General features: G+C 39.7%; 1 protein-coding gene across 1 annotated transcript in view; it reads left to right on the top strand.

Annotated features, from left to right (window-relative positions):
- Positions 1 to 20,678, top strand: part of LOC126412208 (sterol regulatory element-binding protein 1) — a 96,654-nt gene that overhangs the window by 58,405 nt on the left and 17,571 nt on the right. The window contains exon 14 of the mRNA XM_050081691.1: positions 9,910 to 10,045. Coding sequence (XP_049937648.1) covers positions 9,910 to 10,045 — 136 coding nt within the window. The remainder of the gene's footprint in view (positions 1 to 9,909; positions 10,046 to 20,678) is intronic.

Below are 20,678 nucleotides of genomic sequence, written 5' to 3'. Positions count from 1 at the left end.
GTGACAGTACAGAACTGTAACATTAGCCTTTTGGAAGTAAAGAAACACAGCATCAACCTGGCTGCCAGTATCTACTGCCTTCTGCAACTCGTCCACAAACAAGATGACTTGGTGTCACATGACCATTATTTGCTAAATCCGTGCTGATTCCTTTCATGAGATTTTGATCCTACAGAAATGTAATAATAAAACATGTTCCAAAAATTATATAAAATACTGATATCAGTGATACAGGCCTAAAGTTTAGTGCATCTGTCCAATGCTCCTTCTTGAAAATGGAAATAACCTGCCCCATTTGTCCAGTCACTAGCAATGCTTTGTTCTTGCAGCAAACCTACAGCACACTGCTGGTGGAGGAGGAGCAAGTTCTTGTGCATACTCTGTGTAGAATCACAAGTGTGCCCCATCAGATCCAGTGGTTTTTCCTCTATGAAGTGTTCACTTATTTCAGTATCTGTCATTTGGACATTTTTAGGACAATTAAAAAAAGTATGACCCTACTAGAAAACAGAAATAGCCTGCCCCTTTTGTATTTTATACAATTTTTGGAACATGTTTTATTATTACATTTCTGTAGTATGAAGTATTGAGCATAAATTGATAAAGTTCAAGAATGTTGTACAGTACATTTTAAATGAGTGTCTGCTTTTAACATGGCTGGCTGTTGGATATGTATAGCTGTAGTTTGACCGTGTACATCTAATACTTATCTTCTAGACACAAAGACCAAAGGTGTAATTACTACAGTAAATCCAAACAATGCTAATCTTCTACACCACTAACCAGGAAAAACTTCCCATGCCAGTTGTACAGGGTGACAATGATTGAACTACATGAAATAAAATTGTCGTCATTTCTAAATGGTTTGCATTAGGATGTTTAATCTGCATGTTTGGCTGTGAGGCCTGATGGGAATTACCGTGTGCATGCGTACACACGTTGTTTTTGTGAGCCATTTTTATTTGGATGGGTTCGTCAATAAGCAAAATTGGCACATTTGGAGGACTGAGAATCCGCATTTCGTGATCAAGAAGTCTCTTCACCCTCAGCGGGTGGCTGTGTGGTGTGCAGTGTTCAGTCACGGAATAATCATTGTGGTATTCCTTGTTTTGGCACAGCGAATACCAAATAGTATGTGATGGTTTTGGAAGATGATAACCTTGCCATTATCCAAAGTGACCCTGATTTTGACCAAATGTGGTTTATGCAAGATGGAGCTCGACCCCATTGAAGCAGAAGAGTGTTTGATGTCCTGAAGGAGCACTTTGGGGATTGCATTCTGGCTCTGGGGTACACAGAGGCCACTGGCATGGGCCTCGACTGGCCGCCATATTCTCCATATCTGAACTCATGCAGCTGCTTTCTGTGAGGCTATATTAAAGATAAGATGTATAGCAATAACCCTAAAACCATTACTGAGTTGAAAACAGTCATACAGGTCTTCGGCAGCATCAATGTTCTGACACTCAGCAGGTCATGAAGAATTTCGCTATTCATCTGCAGCACTTCATCGCCAATGATAGCACGCATGTCATAACCTGAATCCAAATATCTGTAGTGACATTTAAATGTTGAAAAAAGTGTGTGCAGACGATATTTTGTATGTAATTTAAGTTTTTTTTCATAGTGTTCAATAACTGTCGCACTGTAAGTTAAAAGTTCAAATATTTCCATGTCCTTCAAATACACTGACCAAAAAATTTACTACACAATAAATGATGATTAATTATCTGTTTAATCAAAGTGTAGCAGTCTATGCGATAACTTTTGACAGTGCATTGTATTGGCATTGCTCTGGATGTAAAAAATTGGAGTGTAGCTGTGCAACCTGAAAAACACATCTCCAGATGTGAGGAAATAATGTTTCTCACTCTTCTAGCTGTTCCTTGCGTTGATCTCTGGCCATCAGATGTGTTTGTAGAGTCTTTCTGTGATTATCGTAATCAGCTTTCAAGAATAAACACGCTATTAAGCCCTGGAGGTGGCCACAAAATGCGTTATGTTCCCCGAAGTAGTGAGAACGAAAACTTTCACGATTTCTAGAATCGTGAGAAGGTAGAGGGAAACTGGCAACAATACATGGAAGCTGAGATCAGTCTCAATAAGATCAGTATCAGCAAGAGACAACCACTTCTATCAATTCAAGGTCTTCACAATTGTCACACTACAGCTGCTGAAGCACAAAATTGACTCCACCAAGTTTGAGGGGTCAGTGTTACCAGTCTTCAATTGAGAAGACCTGCTACAGCCCCAGAAAGAGAGCATTACACTGCTCATCTGTGTCATCGGGGAATATAGTGTCTGGAAAGTACAAAAATGGGAGCATATGTTGTTCATTGATGAGTCTTGATTTGACCTGCAATCCCCTAATGGTAGAGAGAGGCTCTGGAGAACTTTGGAAAGTATTCCCCATGCATATTCTCATTCAGGACACCTTTTCATGGTGGTTTTTGGATGTGGACAGGAATCATCCTGACTGCAAAGACGAATTTGGTCTCCGTGGACCATAGGAGTCGTACAGCGCATTGATATGTGCAGGAAATTATTGTGGATCATGTTTTTTGCCTTTTGCTTCATTTATTGGTGATGGCTTTACACCAATGCATCACACTGCATGCCTACATGTTCTGAGAATTGCGCAAGAGTTACTGGATGAAGCGGCGACTCGGCTATGGCTTGGCATGCTCAAAGTTGTAATTTGAATCCTATTCAACATTTATGGGACTAACTGGAGAGATCTCCTTCCAGAGATCCAAGATGGCCTGTGGGAGGTTCTCCTGAAAAAATGGGAGATGATCCCTCAAGAGGACGTTGCAGCATTAATCGGGAGCATATCTGATAGGTTGAATCCCTTGATAGTGCAAGAGGAGGTATGAAGAGAGGTTTGTCAAGTGAAGAGTGAAGTGTTGAAAACCAAAATGGACATACATTACCTTCATGAACTTTCCCAAAATTTGCTTGAAGTGTGAATCCATTTGTGTTCTTTCTGTCTCTTGCTTAATTTGTTTGTAATTGTCTTCTATTATTAGCTCTTTTTTTATCCATTGTTAAATACCTAGATGAAGCCATACATAATATTTTATCATTAAGTATTAAGTTAGTGTCATATAAGTGATTAATTTAAAAAAACTTAAGTGTTATGTTTTTTGTGCCGCTTAGTGTGCATTGACAAACTAATAAAGTATCACTCATGATTATTCTTCATCACAAAAGTTTCTCTAACTTCCTTTACAACTTCTCAGTATTGTTGTTATATAATTTTTCGGTGTGTCTGCACACCTCCAGGTCAGAGTGACGATCCATGAAATGCTTATTGCTGTGTCCCAGCAAGTATTTCCTCTCACTGAGGCGCTGTGATTGCTGTCCTGCCCTGTGCTAAAGACAGACATCATCCCTCAATTCAGCTCTCCACATGCTAACTAAAATCAAATCAACACGCAATATCTGAATATTTATATTTGACATTTTATGTTGTGATTTTGTTACTATAGAAATTACTTTTGTTGCGAGTATCGTTTGTCAGTAAGATGATGCAGGATTACACCTCGCTTCTGTTTTGATGTAAGTATGGTCAGTGTGTATGAACGTATGCCATGATCCATTTATTGATTCAGCATAAGACCAAAAACTTCTTAGGATTTTCTATCAGATTGGTAGATAGAATTTTACTTTTGAAGTCAATGAAAGTCTCTCACATGTGGCACACCTTACAATAATTTTTGCTTTTTTTTTGTTTGTCTTTGTGTCTTTTCCTACATTTAAATCTGCAGTGATGCTCACTCTGTCTTCAGAGCAGCTTTCTAACACAACTATCAGACCACACTAGATATCTGCTATTCTTTGCATCTTTTCTCAGTGCGTACCTGTGTAAGGCATATTGTTCTTGAATTGAGTCTATTTGTGTTCAACATTTTCAGACACTTTTGTGTTCAACATTTTCAGCCCCGGAGATGAATGTTTCATGTTGACTGCTCAGGTTATCTGAATTTGTTTCTTGTGATACCTGTTGAGCAGAAATATCTTTCTTTACATTCCTATTTACAGCCTTATACAGTAATGCTGTAATGGCGTTAGATCACTGATTAACTATTCTATGGTAACTGAATCAAAAAGTTTGAGCCTCTTGGTTACCAGAACTGAGATACTACTCAAGGTAATTTTTGCATAAGATGTCTGGAACAATGTGACATGATTCACTCTCACTAATATCATCCTAATCACTTTAGTCTCCCAGTTTGTAGCTGATTAGGTGAAAACTACCCCTAATACTGTAATATGACAAGGAAATTTACACTCGGCCTTCTCCAAGCTTCTCTTCAAATGTCACCTTAGCAAGTGAAATGAAAAGAATAATATTAAATTCAGATTGGGAAAATATTAAAAATGTTTTGCCTCAAGGTTTGGTAAGTGGCCCACTCCCGTTCTTGTTCTACATAAATGATTTACCTGGGACATTGGAGGGCTTATCAAAAACTGTGTTTGCTTATTGATAAAGGGGCGCAAACACAGTCAAGGTAACAGTAGAACAGGTTTACAGCAGGCTCACAGCCAAAAGCTTAATACATAATTTTATGTAAGCTCATATTCTAATGTAATTGGATAGATAAAAAAATCTACTCACCAAGCGGCGGCAGGAAAACACGCATATAAAAGGTATTACTTACACAAGCCTTTGGAGCCAGTGGCTCATGCTCCTGGCAGAAGAGTTGGAGGGGAAGGAAGACTGGTGAAGAAAAAGGATTGGTTAGGTTTAGGAAAAGGGGTAGAGTTTGGAAAAGTTGAAACTACATGTCATATACCAGTTGTTACGTAAACACTCAGGGTGTATATGACCTGGAAGATCCTGGAAAAGCCCAGGAATTTTTTAGAATTCCGGGAATTTTTCATTGTTTTAGTTATCAGTTAAATTTTTGTGATTTTGATTGGTAAGAACGAATACTCTAACAAAGTATATTACTGTATCCTGCTTCTGCAGAATAATAATGCAGCAACAAAACGTGAACGAAAGAAAAAAAAACGAAAATAAAACTTAAGTTGCAAAGGAAATACACCATATACAGCAACAAAACAAAGTGCTCATACAAGCGTCTGCCAACAGCAAAGTGTGTCAAATGCTTTAGGAATACTATGCAGTGCTTCCTAACAACAAATTGCCTCCCATGAGCGTGACGTGACAGCTGTTTACATTAGATTCGTTTGAGCAGTTGCGGGCGGGCTCTTGTGCATAAGCAATTGAGTCGTGTATGAGTAGTACCTTCTCCCGCATTTGGCTACAGATGTGTGGCTGGCCGCCACTATCTAATATTGCCCTGGTTCGGAAAAATTGGAGATCCGGGACTGATCCACAGAGCAGTCTGAGGTGTAGTGGAGAGGTGGTTAGTCTCCACATGACCAGTGTTAACATTTAGTGATTTTGCTGTTTCCTGTTCATTTATTGCTCTCACATTAAATGAAAACAAAATGGATTTCTGTGGCCGGGAGATGTCAAATGAATTAAAATAAGTTCGCATAGTCATGGAAGGCTAAAATATGTTACTAGTTTCAGGTTTTATTTCCACCTTTCTGACAGTCAAGCATTAATCACCTAGCAGAACAATGAAGTTATTTTTGTCGATTTGCTAAAGAGATTTGGCTTTTATTAACCTTTTGCACTGAGGCAGTCAATTTATTTGAAACTAAGTGTTTAATTTCCCACTGTTAACTAGTGGGCTTCCTGTGTCATCGTAGCTGCGCAAGTGCAGTGACGCCTGTTATCTGGCATTCTCTGGCAACTGCTGAAATGAACCAATTTCTAACAGGTCACAGGAAAATATTGTGAATGGTGGTTTGAAAAGCGTTACTTTCAAAGTAAATTTCCTTTTACGCAAGATGAATTATGTGCGAGAATGTACAATGAATTTCTTAAATCACAGAGCGTTTGACTCTCATTTAAAGACCACCTCTTTGAGGACAACCATCTGGACGAATTTTGAGCCCAGAAGATCAGAAATTTACGTCGTTATTAAAAATTTTACTGGCACATTTGTGTGAAGTATCTTAAAGTGTAACATGCACAAAAAAGATCAACATTATATGTGGAAGCGTAGCTTCTCTTGTAGCTTATTAATCTTAGAGACCAATATTATAAGTGAAAGCTGTTTTTTCTTGTAGCAACACTATGTATATTAATTTAAACCATTAACTTTTCTTATTTGTGTATTTGCACCACTTAAAGAGTGATCTTGCTATTGGCTGACTACATCACGTGTCCTATTTGCTGTGATCAGCTGGCAAGATCACTTGATATGAGCTATGACTGGCTTAGAAAAGTGCGTCGCAATCTCGATTTCTATGCTTTGGAAAGTAACATGCGGTGTTTGGTGGAATTCGAATTTATACCTTCGTAACACGAATATATGCAGCGTACATGTTGCTGCACATCAGAGATCTTTCCAAAACATGCCCCCCCCCCCCCCCCCTCGAGTTTCGTTTTCTAATGTGCCGGGAAATTCTACGTCTGTGTATATAACCATAAATGTTCAAAGGATTTATATGTTTTACAGTGCCGAGAAAAAGTATACTGTCACTTGACACGGAAAAAGTGTATTTTCATCTGGGAAAAACCCAGGATTTTTTTTCCCTTGTCCATGTATACACCCTGACACCATTCAGCCTTTTACATCGACATAATTATCACCAATTTATCAGTTCGGATGAATGTGTTTAGGGTGTATTCTGGCAATACCCAGTATCCTGTTGCAGAGGATGCACTACCACACGACAGTCGTGTCCTTGGTGCCTGTTCCACATCACATGCAATCTGCATTCTTCCCCCAGACACCAATTTCTCAGAACTCTGCAGTTGGGGACTGGTGCTACAACATGCCCTTGGTTCTTGCCACCCACATGGCCATAATTTCTTCACTGTAACTTTTCTTTTCTTCACTCCGTTTTAATGTTCTACATTTTTCATTTTCCGACCTGTCTATTTTTCGCCGTCCCCCTCCAGTCTCTATCACACACAATCCACTTAGCTTTTTGCTCTTATTAACTCGTGCATGATGCTGTAGCAGCAATGTCTGTCTTCCATATTATCCTTTCATCCACTCTTAAGCCCTCAAGTTTTCAAACCTAGCTTGATGCAGTTCCCAATGGTGGGTCTTTCCTTCTCAATCTGTCTGGTACGTCTCCCCTGATCTGGGGTTGTGGGTGAATTTTCTGAACTGCATCTCACCAGCCCTGTTCCTTCGCCCATCTTTCTTCCCCTTCAACTCTTCTGCCATGAGGAGGAGCCACTGGCTCCAAAAACTTGCATACCTTTCGACATGCGTTTTCCTGCCACCACTTGGAGAACGGGTTTTTTTATCTACACAACTACATTAGGTTTTCGAGAATTGAGCAATTTTGTTGATATATTAGCTTGTGAAAACTTAACATTCTGTAATTCCAAACAAATCAAAGTGACTTAAGTAGAGATCGGTGGGCATACACAGGAGAGGCACTGTGTGAAGTTCTGGGCATCCAGAGGGATAAGAAACTCAGGTCAATTTTACCAAAAAGCACAGGTCTTCTTGCTTCGCACACAGAACGGTCTTGTCATTGTGCTGACCTGCAGCCAAGATTGTTAGTAAGCTTTACATACCATCCTGTGGTATAATCTAATCAGCTGAGGTGAAAAAAGTGTCTATTTTACAGAAGCATGCTATAAGCATGTTGTGTGAAGTTGATAACAGAATGCCCGCATCTCGTGGTCGTGCGGTAGCGTTCTCGCTTCCCACGCCCGGGTTCCCGGGTTCGATTCCCGGCGGGGTCAGGGATTTTCTCTGCCTCGTGATGGCTGGGTGTTGTGTGCTGTCCTTAGGTTAGTTAGGTTTAAGTAGTTCTAAGTTCTAGGGGACTGATGACCATAGATGTTAAGTCCCATAGTGCTCAGAGCCATTTGAACCATTTTGATAACAGAACATCTTGCTGAAGCCTCTTCTGGGACCAATTGAGTCTTTCGTTATGTGCCAATACTTATCCCCCATAATGGCTTTTGTGGTTAACAACAAGAATGAATTTAGTACAAACTGTTCAATTCACAACTGCAGTACTAATTCATATACACTATGCAGTCCTCTGTAGGGTTTAAAATAGTTGTATATTCTGATGCTAAAGTCTATAACATGATGACAGTGGCCATCTCGCAGGGAATTGAAATTCCCAAATACTCAAAAGCACAGTAGAAGAAAACCTCATTAGCAACTCTTTCTATAATTTGTTTGGCTATTTTGACTCAGTAATATACATTTTGCATAACTTTAATAACTGTCAGTATGCAGACAGGTGATAGTTGTATGGGTAAAGTTACTTAAATTCTTTGTTTGAAGTATTAGATAAAAGCAAAAGCTGAATGGTACAGGGCTGGCACTTTCTTTTCCCAAAATAGCTGTTTCCCTCCCAAATACATACATAAAGTTATTCAGAAGTAGCCAGCAGGGAGTGACAACTATACACACATTTTACACCATCATTACCTTATACGGCCTAGTCAGTTAGTCTGGCTACTACTGTATATACCGTATAAACTACCAGTGCTTTTGGAGTATCCCTGTAGCCTTAAAAATGTCAATTCAGGATGAAACTTGATAAAGCAAACAGTGTTTGGTAATAGATATATGGTAGTGGAGAAAACGGAAGTTTCAAAACGCTTGTCACTGCAGAAATGCTCCTGTTCTCCCATTGTTTGTAGTGTCTAGTTACGGACTTTGTTTGAATCATTTGTGTTTGGCATTTTCTGATATTATTATTCAGATAGGAATAGAGAGTGAGAAATTGATTTGAAAGGGAAATGTTGACTCACAAAGGTTCACAGCAAGGTGTATCACGGCCTTTGATGATTTTTTTTATTCAGATTTGTATGAATCAGTTTTGTACTAAATACTGCAAGTAACAGGAGTTGCTAGTTCTCAGTAGGTACGATGTTTAAGGCATGTTTTGTCACATTATATGTTGTGAGAAAATGCAGTTGTGATGTGTATTCCGTGTGCCTATTTAAAATGTACATTTGGGATGACATCAAGTTTGCAACTAATTGAAGGCATTTAAATTGTTTCACAAGCACAAATTACTTCTTCTGTGGCGCTACAGCCCAGGATGAACATTGGCCTTCCCAATGAGCTTCCGCCATCCATCACGGTCACGTGCTACCCTCCTCCAGTTTCTGCATCGAAGCTTCCGTAGGTCTTCTTCCACTCCATCCATCCATCTTACTCGAGGTCAACCTTGGCCTCTTTGTCCTCCTGGATTACCAAAGCGAATATTCTTTATCACCTCAGACTCCTCCATTCTTGCCACATGACCTGCCCTTCTTATCCTTCCTGATCGTATGATTTTTGTTACAGGAGCATCGGCGTATATAGTGTGCAATTCTGCGTTGTACCTTTTCCTCCATTGTTCTCTCATATGCACAGGGCCAATTATTCTCCTCAAAGCTTTCGTCTCAGATCCGTCGAGCAGCCTTGCATCGGTTTCCGTCAAGGGCCACATTTCCGAAGCATAAGTGAGAGCTGGTCCAACAAGTGATTTATAAATAGTGAATTTTGTTGGGTGGCTGAGGAGTCTTGACTGGAATAAATTACTCAAGGAGAAATATACCTTATTTGCTGATATCAGCCTAATCTTAATTTCAGTTGAGATGTCATTAAAGCAAGTGACTGTGGAACCAAGATGCTTGAAGCTATCAACTCTTTCAAATGTGTGTCCATTCACACTGAAAATTGATGGCATGTTGGGCTGATATTCTTTTCCACAGGCCATGTATATGGTTTTATCTTCATTTATCGTTAGACCAAGCACAAATTACTATGAATTTTGTATTACTTTAGTTGGTGTGTTGTTAACATATTTTGCAGTGAATATTGCATTGTTTTATGGTATGATTTCTTTTAGTCTGCATTGGCACGAGTTTTCCTGTATGAAGCGACAGCACGAATGATGGCTGGTGCTGCACCAGGACGCACACAACAACTTCTGGACAGAAGTCTTCGACAGCGACATAGTCGTGGATCAATTATCTGTGGAAAAGGTAAGTTTTTGAGTGTGTGTTTTGTTGTACACACAGTTTTCGTCTTGTATTGTAACTTTGAAAGCTTCTTTGTCTCTATGTAACTACTGTAGCCTACATCCATTTGAACCTTCATTCTGTTGTCAGATCTTAGTCTCCCTCTCTAATTTTTGCCACCTTCATAAAAGTCATGATGAAGCCTAAACTAAAATTTTAGTGTTTAAATAGTGTTACTTTTTCATAATGCAAAGGAAGATACAATTTTAGCCATGCCTGTAATTTTCAGTAACTGTAGTAGTATTTTTTCAGGATAAAAGTCAGTCATCAGTTGCAAATAGATTTTATTATGCTTTTGTCATCTTGAGAAGCTCAGTATTGGTTTTACAGATGTCAATACAACGGAACCTCGCATAGTGAGCATATTTCGTTCCAGAATCCTACTCATAGTGCAAAACACTCGTTAAACGAGACAATTTATATCATATAAATTAATGTAAAATGCATTTTATCTTATTCATGCCATTTATTCAAAGAAAACTTTACATGCAATGTTATGTACTTTATTATTCATGATATATAACTAATTCTTTTTTACTAAAAAGCTATCTGTAGTCATTTGTTTCTGCAGACTCTTCAACCCTTGCCGAAAATGCGACACAGCATTATCATCAAATAAATTTGCAGCGTACATAACCACTACTTTATTGGGATGATGATTTTCAGTGTACGATGCAACCAATTTCCATGCTTTCAGCATTTCTCGTATTACACCGAGGATTGCTGCTTTGCTGTTACGCCCTCCTCCTCCTCGTCCTCGTCCTCCTCCTCGTCCTCCTCCTCTTCTTCTGAAGAACTCTCACAACTTCCTGCTGTGAAATACGTTGCAACTCGATAAGCTCTTAGGTTGTCATTTCTTGGGCTGTGATCTTTCATGAGCTCATCAATATCATTGTTATCCACCTGTAGTGATATACTCTTGGCCAAAGACACAATCTTGTTGACTATAGCCTTCGCAGGTACTGACTCAAATGCCTCAGAGTCACATTCAGCAACACACTCCGGCCAAAGCTAATGCGAGCTTGTGCTCCGTCTCCAATGACCTTGTTGTCGAATGGATGTTAAACACTAATGTCCTCCTCCTCCTCCTTGGAATTGATTTTCATTTATCCATATAAGGAGTTTAGATACTCTTGTCCCTCCCTTTGAAGTATCTATCTCCTGAAACTTGTCCTTGTTCTTGAAGATAGTGCAAATAGTTGATGTAGACCAATTGTATGTGTCTGATAAATCAACAATGCTTACACTACTTTTGTGTTTTTCAGTGATTTTACGTTTCATTTCTAAGGCTACTTCCTTTCTCTTTTGGTCATCGTCTTGCGGCTTTATCTTCGGTGACATTTCTACGAAGGCCATTAAAATTTGCCCACAAAAAACAATGTGTGAAAACAAGTTTAGAAAAAGTTTGATCCCAAGCTGCACTAAGAGGGCAGTGAAAGAATGCTAAACCCAGACTGCAGTACATACTAAAGACATTGTTTATATGCCACTGCCGACAGTGGAAGGTCTTCGTATTCTTTAATGTTTCCCCTGCCACATGCGAACAGCTGGTGATGTCACACTAAATCGTCATTACTCATTATGTGAAACATTGCTCGTTAAGCAAGTCTTTCTTTACAATTTGTTTTGCTCATTATGCGAATTGCAAGTTATGGGAGGTGCTCGTTAAGTGAGGTTCCATTGTATCTTCTCCATAGAAACATAATACCATAGTATGTCCAGAAGTGTACATATTGAATGTGATTATTTTAAACACCAGTTGACAATTTACAGCAAACATTGTTATCTGTGGTCATTTGATACAGTTTAAGGATGAGGAAGATCACAGTTTAGTATCTCATTGACGACACAGTAATTAGTGATGCTCAGTCTTGAAATAAACAAGAAAAGGGAGTTTTTCAAAGGAAGTATTCTAGTACTTGTCTTTAATATATTTACAGACACTATATCAAAATCTAATTTATGAAAACGTAGTCGGAATTTGAACCCCATAATGAATAAATGTAAGTGCAATATCATAACCACTGCACCACATCTCTCTGTGGGCACCATTGAGTTTGGGAGCATGATGTGGATGCTGGTGTCATCAGCTAACATTGATAATTCAGGAATTGCAGGTGGCCAACGTCGGTACCAGTGACTTGTGTCACTTTGTATCAGAAGAGATTCTCTCTGGTTTCTAGTGGTTACCAGAAGTGGTAAAGGCTGGCAGTCCTGCTTGCAAGACGAAAGCAGGACTCACTATTTTCAGCACAGTTGACAGGACCAATTGCGGACCTGTTGTACAGAACCGAGTGGATGTTATGAATCAGTGGCTGAGACGGCTCTGCAACCATATAGTCTGTAGATTCCTCAGCTTACATCATAGGGTGGTGGGTTTTTGGATTTTGCTAAATAGGTCAGGAGTTCATTATACGCAGGAGGTGGCTACATGGGTAGCAGGGGCTGTGTGGCATGGACATGGGCAGATTTTTAGGTTAGAGGGTCTCGGGAAACACAAAAAGGACTTCAGTCTGAAAGGGTGCAGGCCAACACAGGAAGAACTTAGATTAAGGAATCACCAGTATAACAGTTATAAATTTCCATAGCTGTGTTGGGAAAGTACCAAAGCTCAAGTGCTAATAGAAAGAACTGATTCTCAAATCGTTATAGGCACTGAAAGCTGGCTAAAGCTGGAGGTAAGTTCACTAGAAATTTTAGCAAAGGACCTAATGGTGTTCAGAAAGGATAGGCTAAAAACAGTTGGTGGTGGTGTATTTGTTGCTGTTAGAAGTGGTTTATCTTGTAGTGCAATTGAAGTAAATAGTTCATGTGAGTTAGTATGGGTAGAGGTCAATAAAATAATAATTGGATCCTTTTACTGACCTCCCAAATCAAATGATACAATTGTTGTAAGGTTCAAAGAAATCTTGATTGTAAATTGAGACATGTACCTGACTCATACAATTATAGTTGGTGGCAACTTCAATTTACCCACAATATGTTGGCAAAAATACATGTTTAAATCCAAAGGTAAGCATAAAACATCATCTGAAATCACGCTAAATGCATTCTCTGAAAATTATTTCAATCTTAAATAGTAAATGGTTGTGAACTCACACTGGATCTCTCAGCATAATCCTGAACTAATAACAAGCAAGGAAATGGATACAGGGATTAGTGAACACACGGCTGTTATTGCGAGACTGATTACCGTAACTCCAAATCCTTCAAAAATAAAAGAAAACTATACATGTTCAAAAAAGAAGATAAAAATTTACTTGATACCTTCCTGAAAGACAATCTCCATTCCTTCCAGATTAACAATGTAAGTGTAGACCAAATGTGGCCTGAATTCAAAGAAATAGTATCGATAACTATTCAGAGCTTTATACCTTATAAATTGACAAACAATGGAGCTGATCCCCCTTGGTATGCAGAACAGTGCTGCAAAAACAATGAAAAAACATGCCAAATTTAAATGAATGCAAAATCCCCAAGACTGACTATCTTTTACAGAAGCTCAAAATTTATTGCAGACTTAAATGTGAGATGCTTATAATAGTTTCCACAACAAAACTTTCTCAAAACCTGGCAGAAACGCCAAAGAGATTCCGGTAATACGTATGAAGTATGCTAGCAGCAATATAAAAATGCAGTAAATGAAGCAGGCAAAAAGGAATACAAACGTCTCAAAAATGAGATCGACAGGAAGTGCAAAATGGCTAAGCAGGGATGGCTAGAGGACAAATGTAAGGATGTAGAGGCTTCTCTCACTAGGGGTAAGATAGATACTGCCTACAGGAAAATTAAAGAGGCCTTTGGAGATAAGAGAACCACATGTATGAACATCAAGAGCTCAGATGGAAACCCAGTTCTAAGCAAAGAAGGGAAAGCAGAAAGGTGGAAGGAGTATATAGAGGGTCTATACAAGAGCGATGCACTTGAGGACAATATTATGAAAATGGAAGAGGATGTAGATGAAGATGAAATGGGAGATACGATACTGCGTGAAGAGTTTGACAGAGCACTGAAGGACCTGAGTCGAAACAAGGCCCCCGGAGTAGACAACATTCCATTGGAACTACTGACGGCCTTGGGAGAGCCAGTCCTGACAAAACTCTACCATCTGGTGAGCAAGATGTATGAAATAGGTGAAATACCCTCAGACTTCAAGAAGAATATAATAATTCCAATCCCAAAGAAAGCAGGTGTTGACAGATGTGAAAATTACTGAACTATCAGTTTAACAAGTCACAGCTGCAAAATACTAACACGAATTCTTTACAGACGAATGGAAAAACTAGTAGAAGCCAACCTCGGGGAAGATCAGTTTGGATTCCGTAGAAACACTGGAACACGTGAGGCAATACTGACCTTACGACTCATCGTAGAAGAAAGATTAAGGAAAGGCAAACCTACGTTTCTAGCATTTGTAGACTTAGAGAAAGCTTTTGACAATGTTGACTGGAATACTCTCTTTCAAATTCTAAAGGTGGCAGGGGTAAAATACAGGGAGCGAAAGGCTATTTACAATTTGTACAGAAATCAGATGGCAGTTACAAGAGTCGAGGGACATTAGAGGGAAGAAGTGGTTGGGAAGGGAGTGAGACAGGGTTGTAGCCTCTACCCGATGTTGTTCAATCTGTATATTGAGCAAGCAGTAATGGAAACAAAAGAAAAATTCGGAGTAGGTATTAAAATTCATGGAGAAGAAATAAAAACTTTGAGGTTCGCCGATGACGTAATTCTGTCAGAGACAGCAAAGGACTTGGAAGAGCAGTTGAATGGAATGGACAGTGTCTTGAAAGGAGGATATAAGATGAACATCAACAAAAGCAAAACAAGGATAATGGAATGTAGTCTAATTAAGTCGGGTGATGCTGAGGGAATTAGATTAGGAAATGAGGCACTTAAAGTAGTAAAGGAGTTTTGCTATTTGGGGAGCAAAATAACTGATGATGGTCGAAGTAGAGAGGATATAAAATGTAGACTGGCAATAGCAAGGAAAGCGTTTCTGAAGAAGAGAAATTTGTTAACATCCAGTATTGATTTAAGTGTCAGGAAGTCATTTCTGAAAGTATTCGTATGGAGTGTGGCCATGTATGGAAGTGAAACATGGACGATAAATAGTTTGGACAAGAAGAAAATAGAAGCTTTCGAAATGTGGTGCTACAGAAGAATGCTGAAGATTAGATGGGTAGATCACATAACTAATGAGGAAGTATTGAATAGGATTGGGGAGAAGAGAAGTTTGTGGCACAACTTGACCAGAAGAAGGGATCGGTTGGTAGGACATGTTCTGAGGCATCAAGGGATCACCTATTTGGTACTGGAGGGCAGCATGGAGGGTAAAAATCGTAGGGGGAGACCAAGAGATGAATACACTAAGCAGATGCAGAAGGATGTAGGTTGCAGTAGGTACTGGGAGATGAAAAAGCTTGCACAGGATAGAGTAGCATGGAGAGCTGCATCAAACCAGTCTCAGGACTGAAGACCACAACAACAACAACAGCAGCAAGACATAATAAGTGCCTTCTCTGCGTGATAGGAATGGAGATAATATCAGTTACATTGTTGCTAAAACAGGTTATTAATCACAGCCTTCTGAAATTCTTTCACTGATGAAGATGAAGTAGATATTCCATAATTCTAATGCTGACAATGTGAGTAGATATGCCCAGAGTAGTGAAGCAACTTAAATCACTTAATAAAAGCAAGTCTTGCAGCCAAACTGTATACCAATTAGGTTCCTTTCAGAGTATGTTAATGCAGTAGCTCCATACTTAACAATTAAATACAATCGCTCACTCGATAAAAGATCTGTACTCAAAGACTTAACAGTTGAACAGGTCACACCAATATTAAAGAAAGGCAACAGGAGTAATCCACTAAATTACGGGCCTATATTATTAATGTCAACATGGAGCAAGATTTTTTAACATGTATTGTGTTTGAACATTATGAATTACCTCGAAGAGAATTGTCCATTGACACACAGTCAACACAGATTTAGAAAACTTTGTTCTTGTGAAACATAACTAGCTGTTTACTCATGCGAATTGTTGAGTGCAATTGGCAAGGGATTTCAAATTGATTCCACATTTCTAGATTTCCAGAAGGCTTTTGATGCTGTACCTCACAAGCAGCTTGTAATCATGTTGCGTGCTTATGGGAATATCATGTCAGTTATGCTACTGGATTTGTGATTTGCTGTCAGAGAGGTCACAGTTTGTAGTAACAGACAGAAAGTAATCGAGTAAAACAGAAGTGATTTCTGGCATTCCCCAAGGCCCTCTGCTGTTTGTTATCTGTATAAATGATTTAGGAGATAATCTGAGCAGCAATCTTAGGTTGCTTGCAGACGATGCAGTCATTTATCATCTAGAAAAGTCATTAGAAGATAAAAACAAATTGCAAAAGGATGTAGATAAGATATCTGTATGGTGCGAAAATTGGCAATTGACCCTAAATAGTGGAAACACCTAGAAGATGTAACAGCTCTATTAGAGGGACTGCCTACACTATGATTGTTTGTCCTGTTTTGGAGTACTGCTGTGCAGTGTGGGATTCTTATCAGATACGATTTAGTACATTGAGCAAGTTCAAAGCAGAGTAGGATATTTTGTATTGTTGAGAAATAGGGGAGAGTGTGTCATGGACATGATACAGTATTTCGGGTGGACATAATTAAACAAAGGTGTTTCTTGTTGCGGCGGGATCTTCTCACGAAATTAGTAACACTATTTAAGCACTAAAATTTTAGTTTAGGCTTGATCATGACTTTTATGAAGGTGGTAAAAATTAGAGAGGGAGACCAAGATCTGACAACAGAATGAAGGTTCAAATGGATGTAGGCTACAGTAGTTACACAGAGACAAAGAAGCTTTCAAATATTTTGTTGACCCCAATCTTTATAAGGAGAAATGATCATCACAATGAAATAAGGAAAATCAGAGCTCGCACGGAAAGATATAGGAGTCTTTTTTTCCGTATGCTGTTTGAGAGTGGAATAATAGTGTTATTGTGAAGGTGGTGTGATGAACACACTGCCAGGCACTTAAGTGTGTTTTGCAGAGTATCCATGCAGATCTATATTTAGATGTAAAAATTGATCAAGAACTTTTAGAGATTTTTGGTAACAACATTTCCCCTTTATACATGGTGGTCAGAAACAGTCTGAAAAACTTTTAAGGTTGTTACAGGATAGGTCCTGCTGAGAAACAATTGTTAAGGAAAAAATTCAGTATGTTGTGCCGCTTCAGAGTTAGTAAGCATTGAAGTTAACGAATCAGACCTTTGCATGTGCAGAGTCAAGCGACCCACTAGAGACGTTGTTACCAAACATGTCCCCCAATTGGTTTCATAAAACCGAATGAGAGAGCAATACAAAAAATGGACGTGGAATGGTAGTAAGGATAGAACTCAAAACAATGGCTGAGCAGTCTCATGTGCTATCATCTACACTTTGAGAACAATGATACTAATTGTATCTGGCAGCCTGTGTGAATTTTCTTGCTCAACGGCCTGATTGGCTAACTTCATGTAAATTAAGTTGGAAATTGCATAATTTATCGAATTTTTTTCTTAACAATTATTTATCAGAACAACTTACCTGCCGCAATCTTGCAAGCTTTTCAAGCTACTTCTGACCATCCTGCGTATTACATATTTATTTATATACTATACATACAAAAATTATATATATAAAAACACATACATATTCATGTGCAGCATTATGCCAAAATTTCAAAGCAATTGCTGAAGAACTTTCGAAGATTTAAGACTATGGGAAAAAAAAAAAAAAAAAAAATTCTAATTTATATTTAAAAAACAAAGATGCTGTGACTTACCAAATGAGAAAGTGCTGGTAGATAGACACAAAAAAAACACACACACATAAATTTCAAGCTTTCACAACCCACGGTTGCTTCATCAGGAAAGAGGGAAGGAGAGGGAAAGACGAAAGGATGTGGGTTTTAAGGGAGAGGGTAAGGAATCATTCCAATCCAGGGAGCGGAAAAGGGACAGGTATACACTCTCGCTCGCGCACACGCACACACACACACACACACACACACACACATATACAGACACAGGCAGACATGTGTAAAGGCAAAGAGTTTGGGCAGAGATGTCAGTCGAGGCAGAAGTACAGAGGCAAAGATGTTGTTGAGTGACAAGTGATGTACGAGGGGCAGCAATTTTAAATTAGTGGAGGTTGAGGCCTGGTGGGTAACGGGAAGAGAGGATATATTGAAGGGCAAGTTCCCATCTCCGGAGTTCTGATAGGTTGGTGTTAGTGGGAAGTATCCAGATAACCAGGACGGTGTAACACTGCGAAGATGTGCTGGCCGTGTACCAAGGCATGTTTAGCCACAGGGTGATCCTCATTACCAACAAACACTGTCTGCCTGTGTCCATTCATGCGAATGGACAGTTTGTTACTGGTCATTCCCGCATAGAAGGCTTCACAGTGTAGGCAGGTCAGTTGGTAAATCAGGTGGGTGCTTTCACACGTGGCTCTGCCTTTGATCGTGTACATCTTCCGGGTTACAGGACTGGAGTAGGTGGTGGTGGGAGGGTGCATGGGACAGGTTTTACACCAGGGGCGGTTACAAGGGTAGGAGCCAGAGGGTAGGGAAGGTGGTTTGGGGATTTCATAGGGATGAACCAAGAGGTTAGGAAGGTTAGGTAGGTGGCGGAAAGACGCTCTTGGTGGAGTGGGGAGGATTTCATGAAGGATGGATCTCATTTCAGGGCAGGATTTGAGGAAGTCGTATCCCTGCTGGATAGCCACATTCAGAGTCTGATCCAGTCGTAGAAAGTATCCTGTCACAAGTGGCGCACTTTTGTGGTTCTTCTGTGGGAGGTTCTGGGTTTGAGGGGATGAGGAAGTGGCTCTGGTTATTTGCTTCTGTACCAGGTCGGGAGGGTAGTTGCGGGATGCGAAAGCTGTTTTCAGGTTGTTGGTGTAAAGGTTCAGGGATTCAGTACTGGAGCAGATTCGTTTGCCATGAAGACCTAAGCTGTAGGGAAGGGACCGTTTGATGTGGAAGGGGTGGTAGCTGTCATAATGGAGGTACTGTTGCTTGTCGGCGAGTTTGATGTGGACGGATGCGTGAGGCTGGCCATTCGACAGATGGAAGTCAATGTTGAAAGTGGCATGGGATTTGGAGTAGGACCAGGTGAATCTGATGGAACCAAAGGAGTTGAGGTTGGAGAGGAAATTCTGGAGTTGTTCTTCACTGTGAGTTCAGATCATGAAGATGTCATCAATAAATCTGTACCAAACTTTGGGTTGGCAGGCCTGGGTGGCCAAGAAAGCTTCCTCTAAGCGACCTATAAATAAGTTGGCGTACGAGGCGACCATCCTGGTACCCATGGCTGTTCACTTTAATTGTTGGTTTGTGTGGCCTTCAAAAGTGAAGAAGTTGTGAGTTAGGATGAAGCTGGCTAAGGTAATGAGGAAAGAGGTTTTAGGTAGGGTGGCAGGTGATCGGCGTGAAAGGAAGTGCTCCATTGCAGCGAGGCCCTGGACGTGCGGGATATTTGTGTATTGGGAAGTGGCATCAATGGTCAAGGGACTGCGTCAGCTTTCAGACAACACTACATACAAAGTTTGCCAAGGTAATCCCATTCCGCCTCGACTGACATCTCTGCCGAAACTCTTTGCCTTTACATATGTCTGCCTGTGTCTGTATATGTGCGGATGGATATGTGTGTGTGTGTGTGTGTGTGTGTGCGCGCGCGTGAGTGTATACCTGTCCCTTTTTCCCCCTAAGATAAGTTTTTCCGCTCCCGGGATTGGAGTGATTCCTTACCCTCTCCCTTAAAACCCACATTCTTTCGTCTTTCCCTCTCCTTCCCTCTTTCCTGATGAAGCAACCGTGGGTTGCGAAAGCTTGAAATTTGTGTGTGTGTTTGTGTGTTTTTTATTGTGTCTATCTACCAGCGCTTTCTCGTGTGGTAAGTCACAGCATCTTTGTTTTTTAGTATATTTTTCCCAAGTGGAATGCTTCTTCCTATTTTATTCATAAATTTGTATTTATATAGATAATGAAAATCATTTAAGTTATTACTTACACAACACAATTCAAAATTGTGAATGTACCTGTAGTTTCAGAATGAGTGTCCAATAAATGTATCAGTAGTCCGATGCATACTATTGAATGTGTCGGGTAGCAATGTGAAAATATTGTATGCTGTGAGCTTCACAGTTTGTATGAATTTTATAAAGGACACTTTATAAGTATTTATGTACGGGCTGGTATTTGAGCATACCTACACTTACGTCTACAGGATGTTCAGAAATTCCTATTACAAACTTCTTGGACTTACAGAAGGAACTGAGTGCATAATATTTTGAATAGGAACCCATGCCCAGAGGCATACTATTTCCACACTACAACCATTGAAAACATTTTATATGGAGGTATGCAATAGGGTAGTCATGGTGTTTGTGGGGAGGGGGGGGGGGGTTTATTTCAGATCAGCTAATGATCATTTCACATCTGTCCTACCTCTCTGACTTGGTTCAAGCCTCATTTACGTGTCTACGAGTGTTAGTACAACATGGTTGAGAACACATTAGCAGACCACAACATGATCTTTCTGA

The sequence above is a fragment of the Schistocerca serialis genome, chromosome 7 (assembly GCF_023864345.2).
Source record: "Schistocerca serialis cubense isolate TAMUIC-IGC-003099 chromosome 7, iqSchSeri2.2, whole genome shotgun sequence".
NCBI lineage: Eukaryota > Metazoa > Arthropoda > Insecta > Orthoptera > Acrididae > Schistocerca > Schistocerca serialis.
Note: the sequence above shows the minus strand (reverse complement) of the source record. Positions and strands in the feature narration are given on the sequence as shown.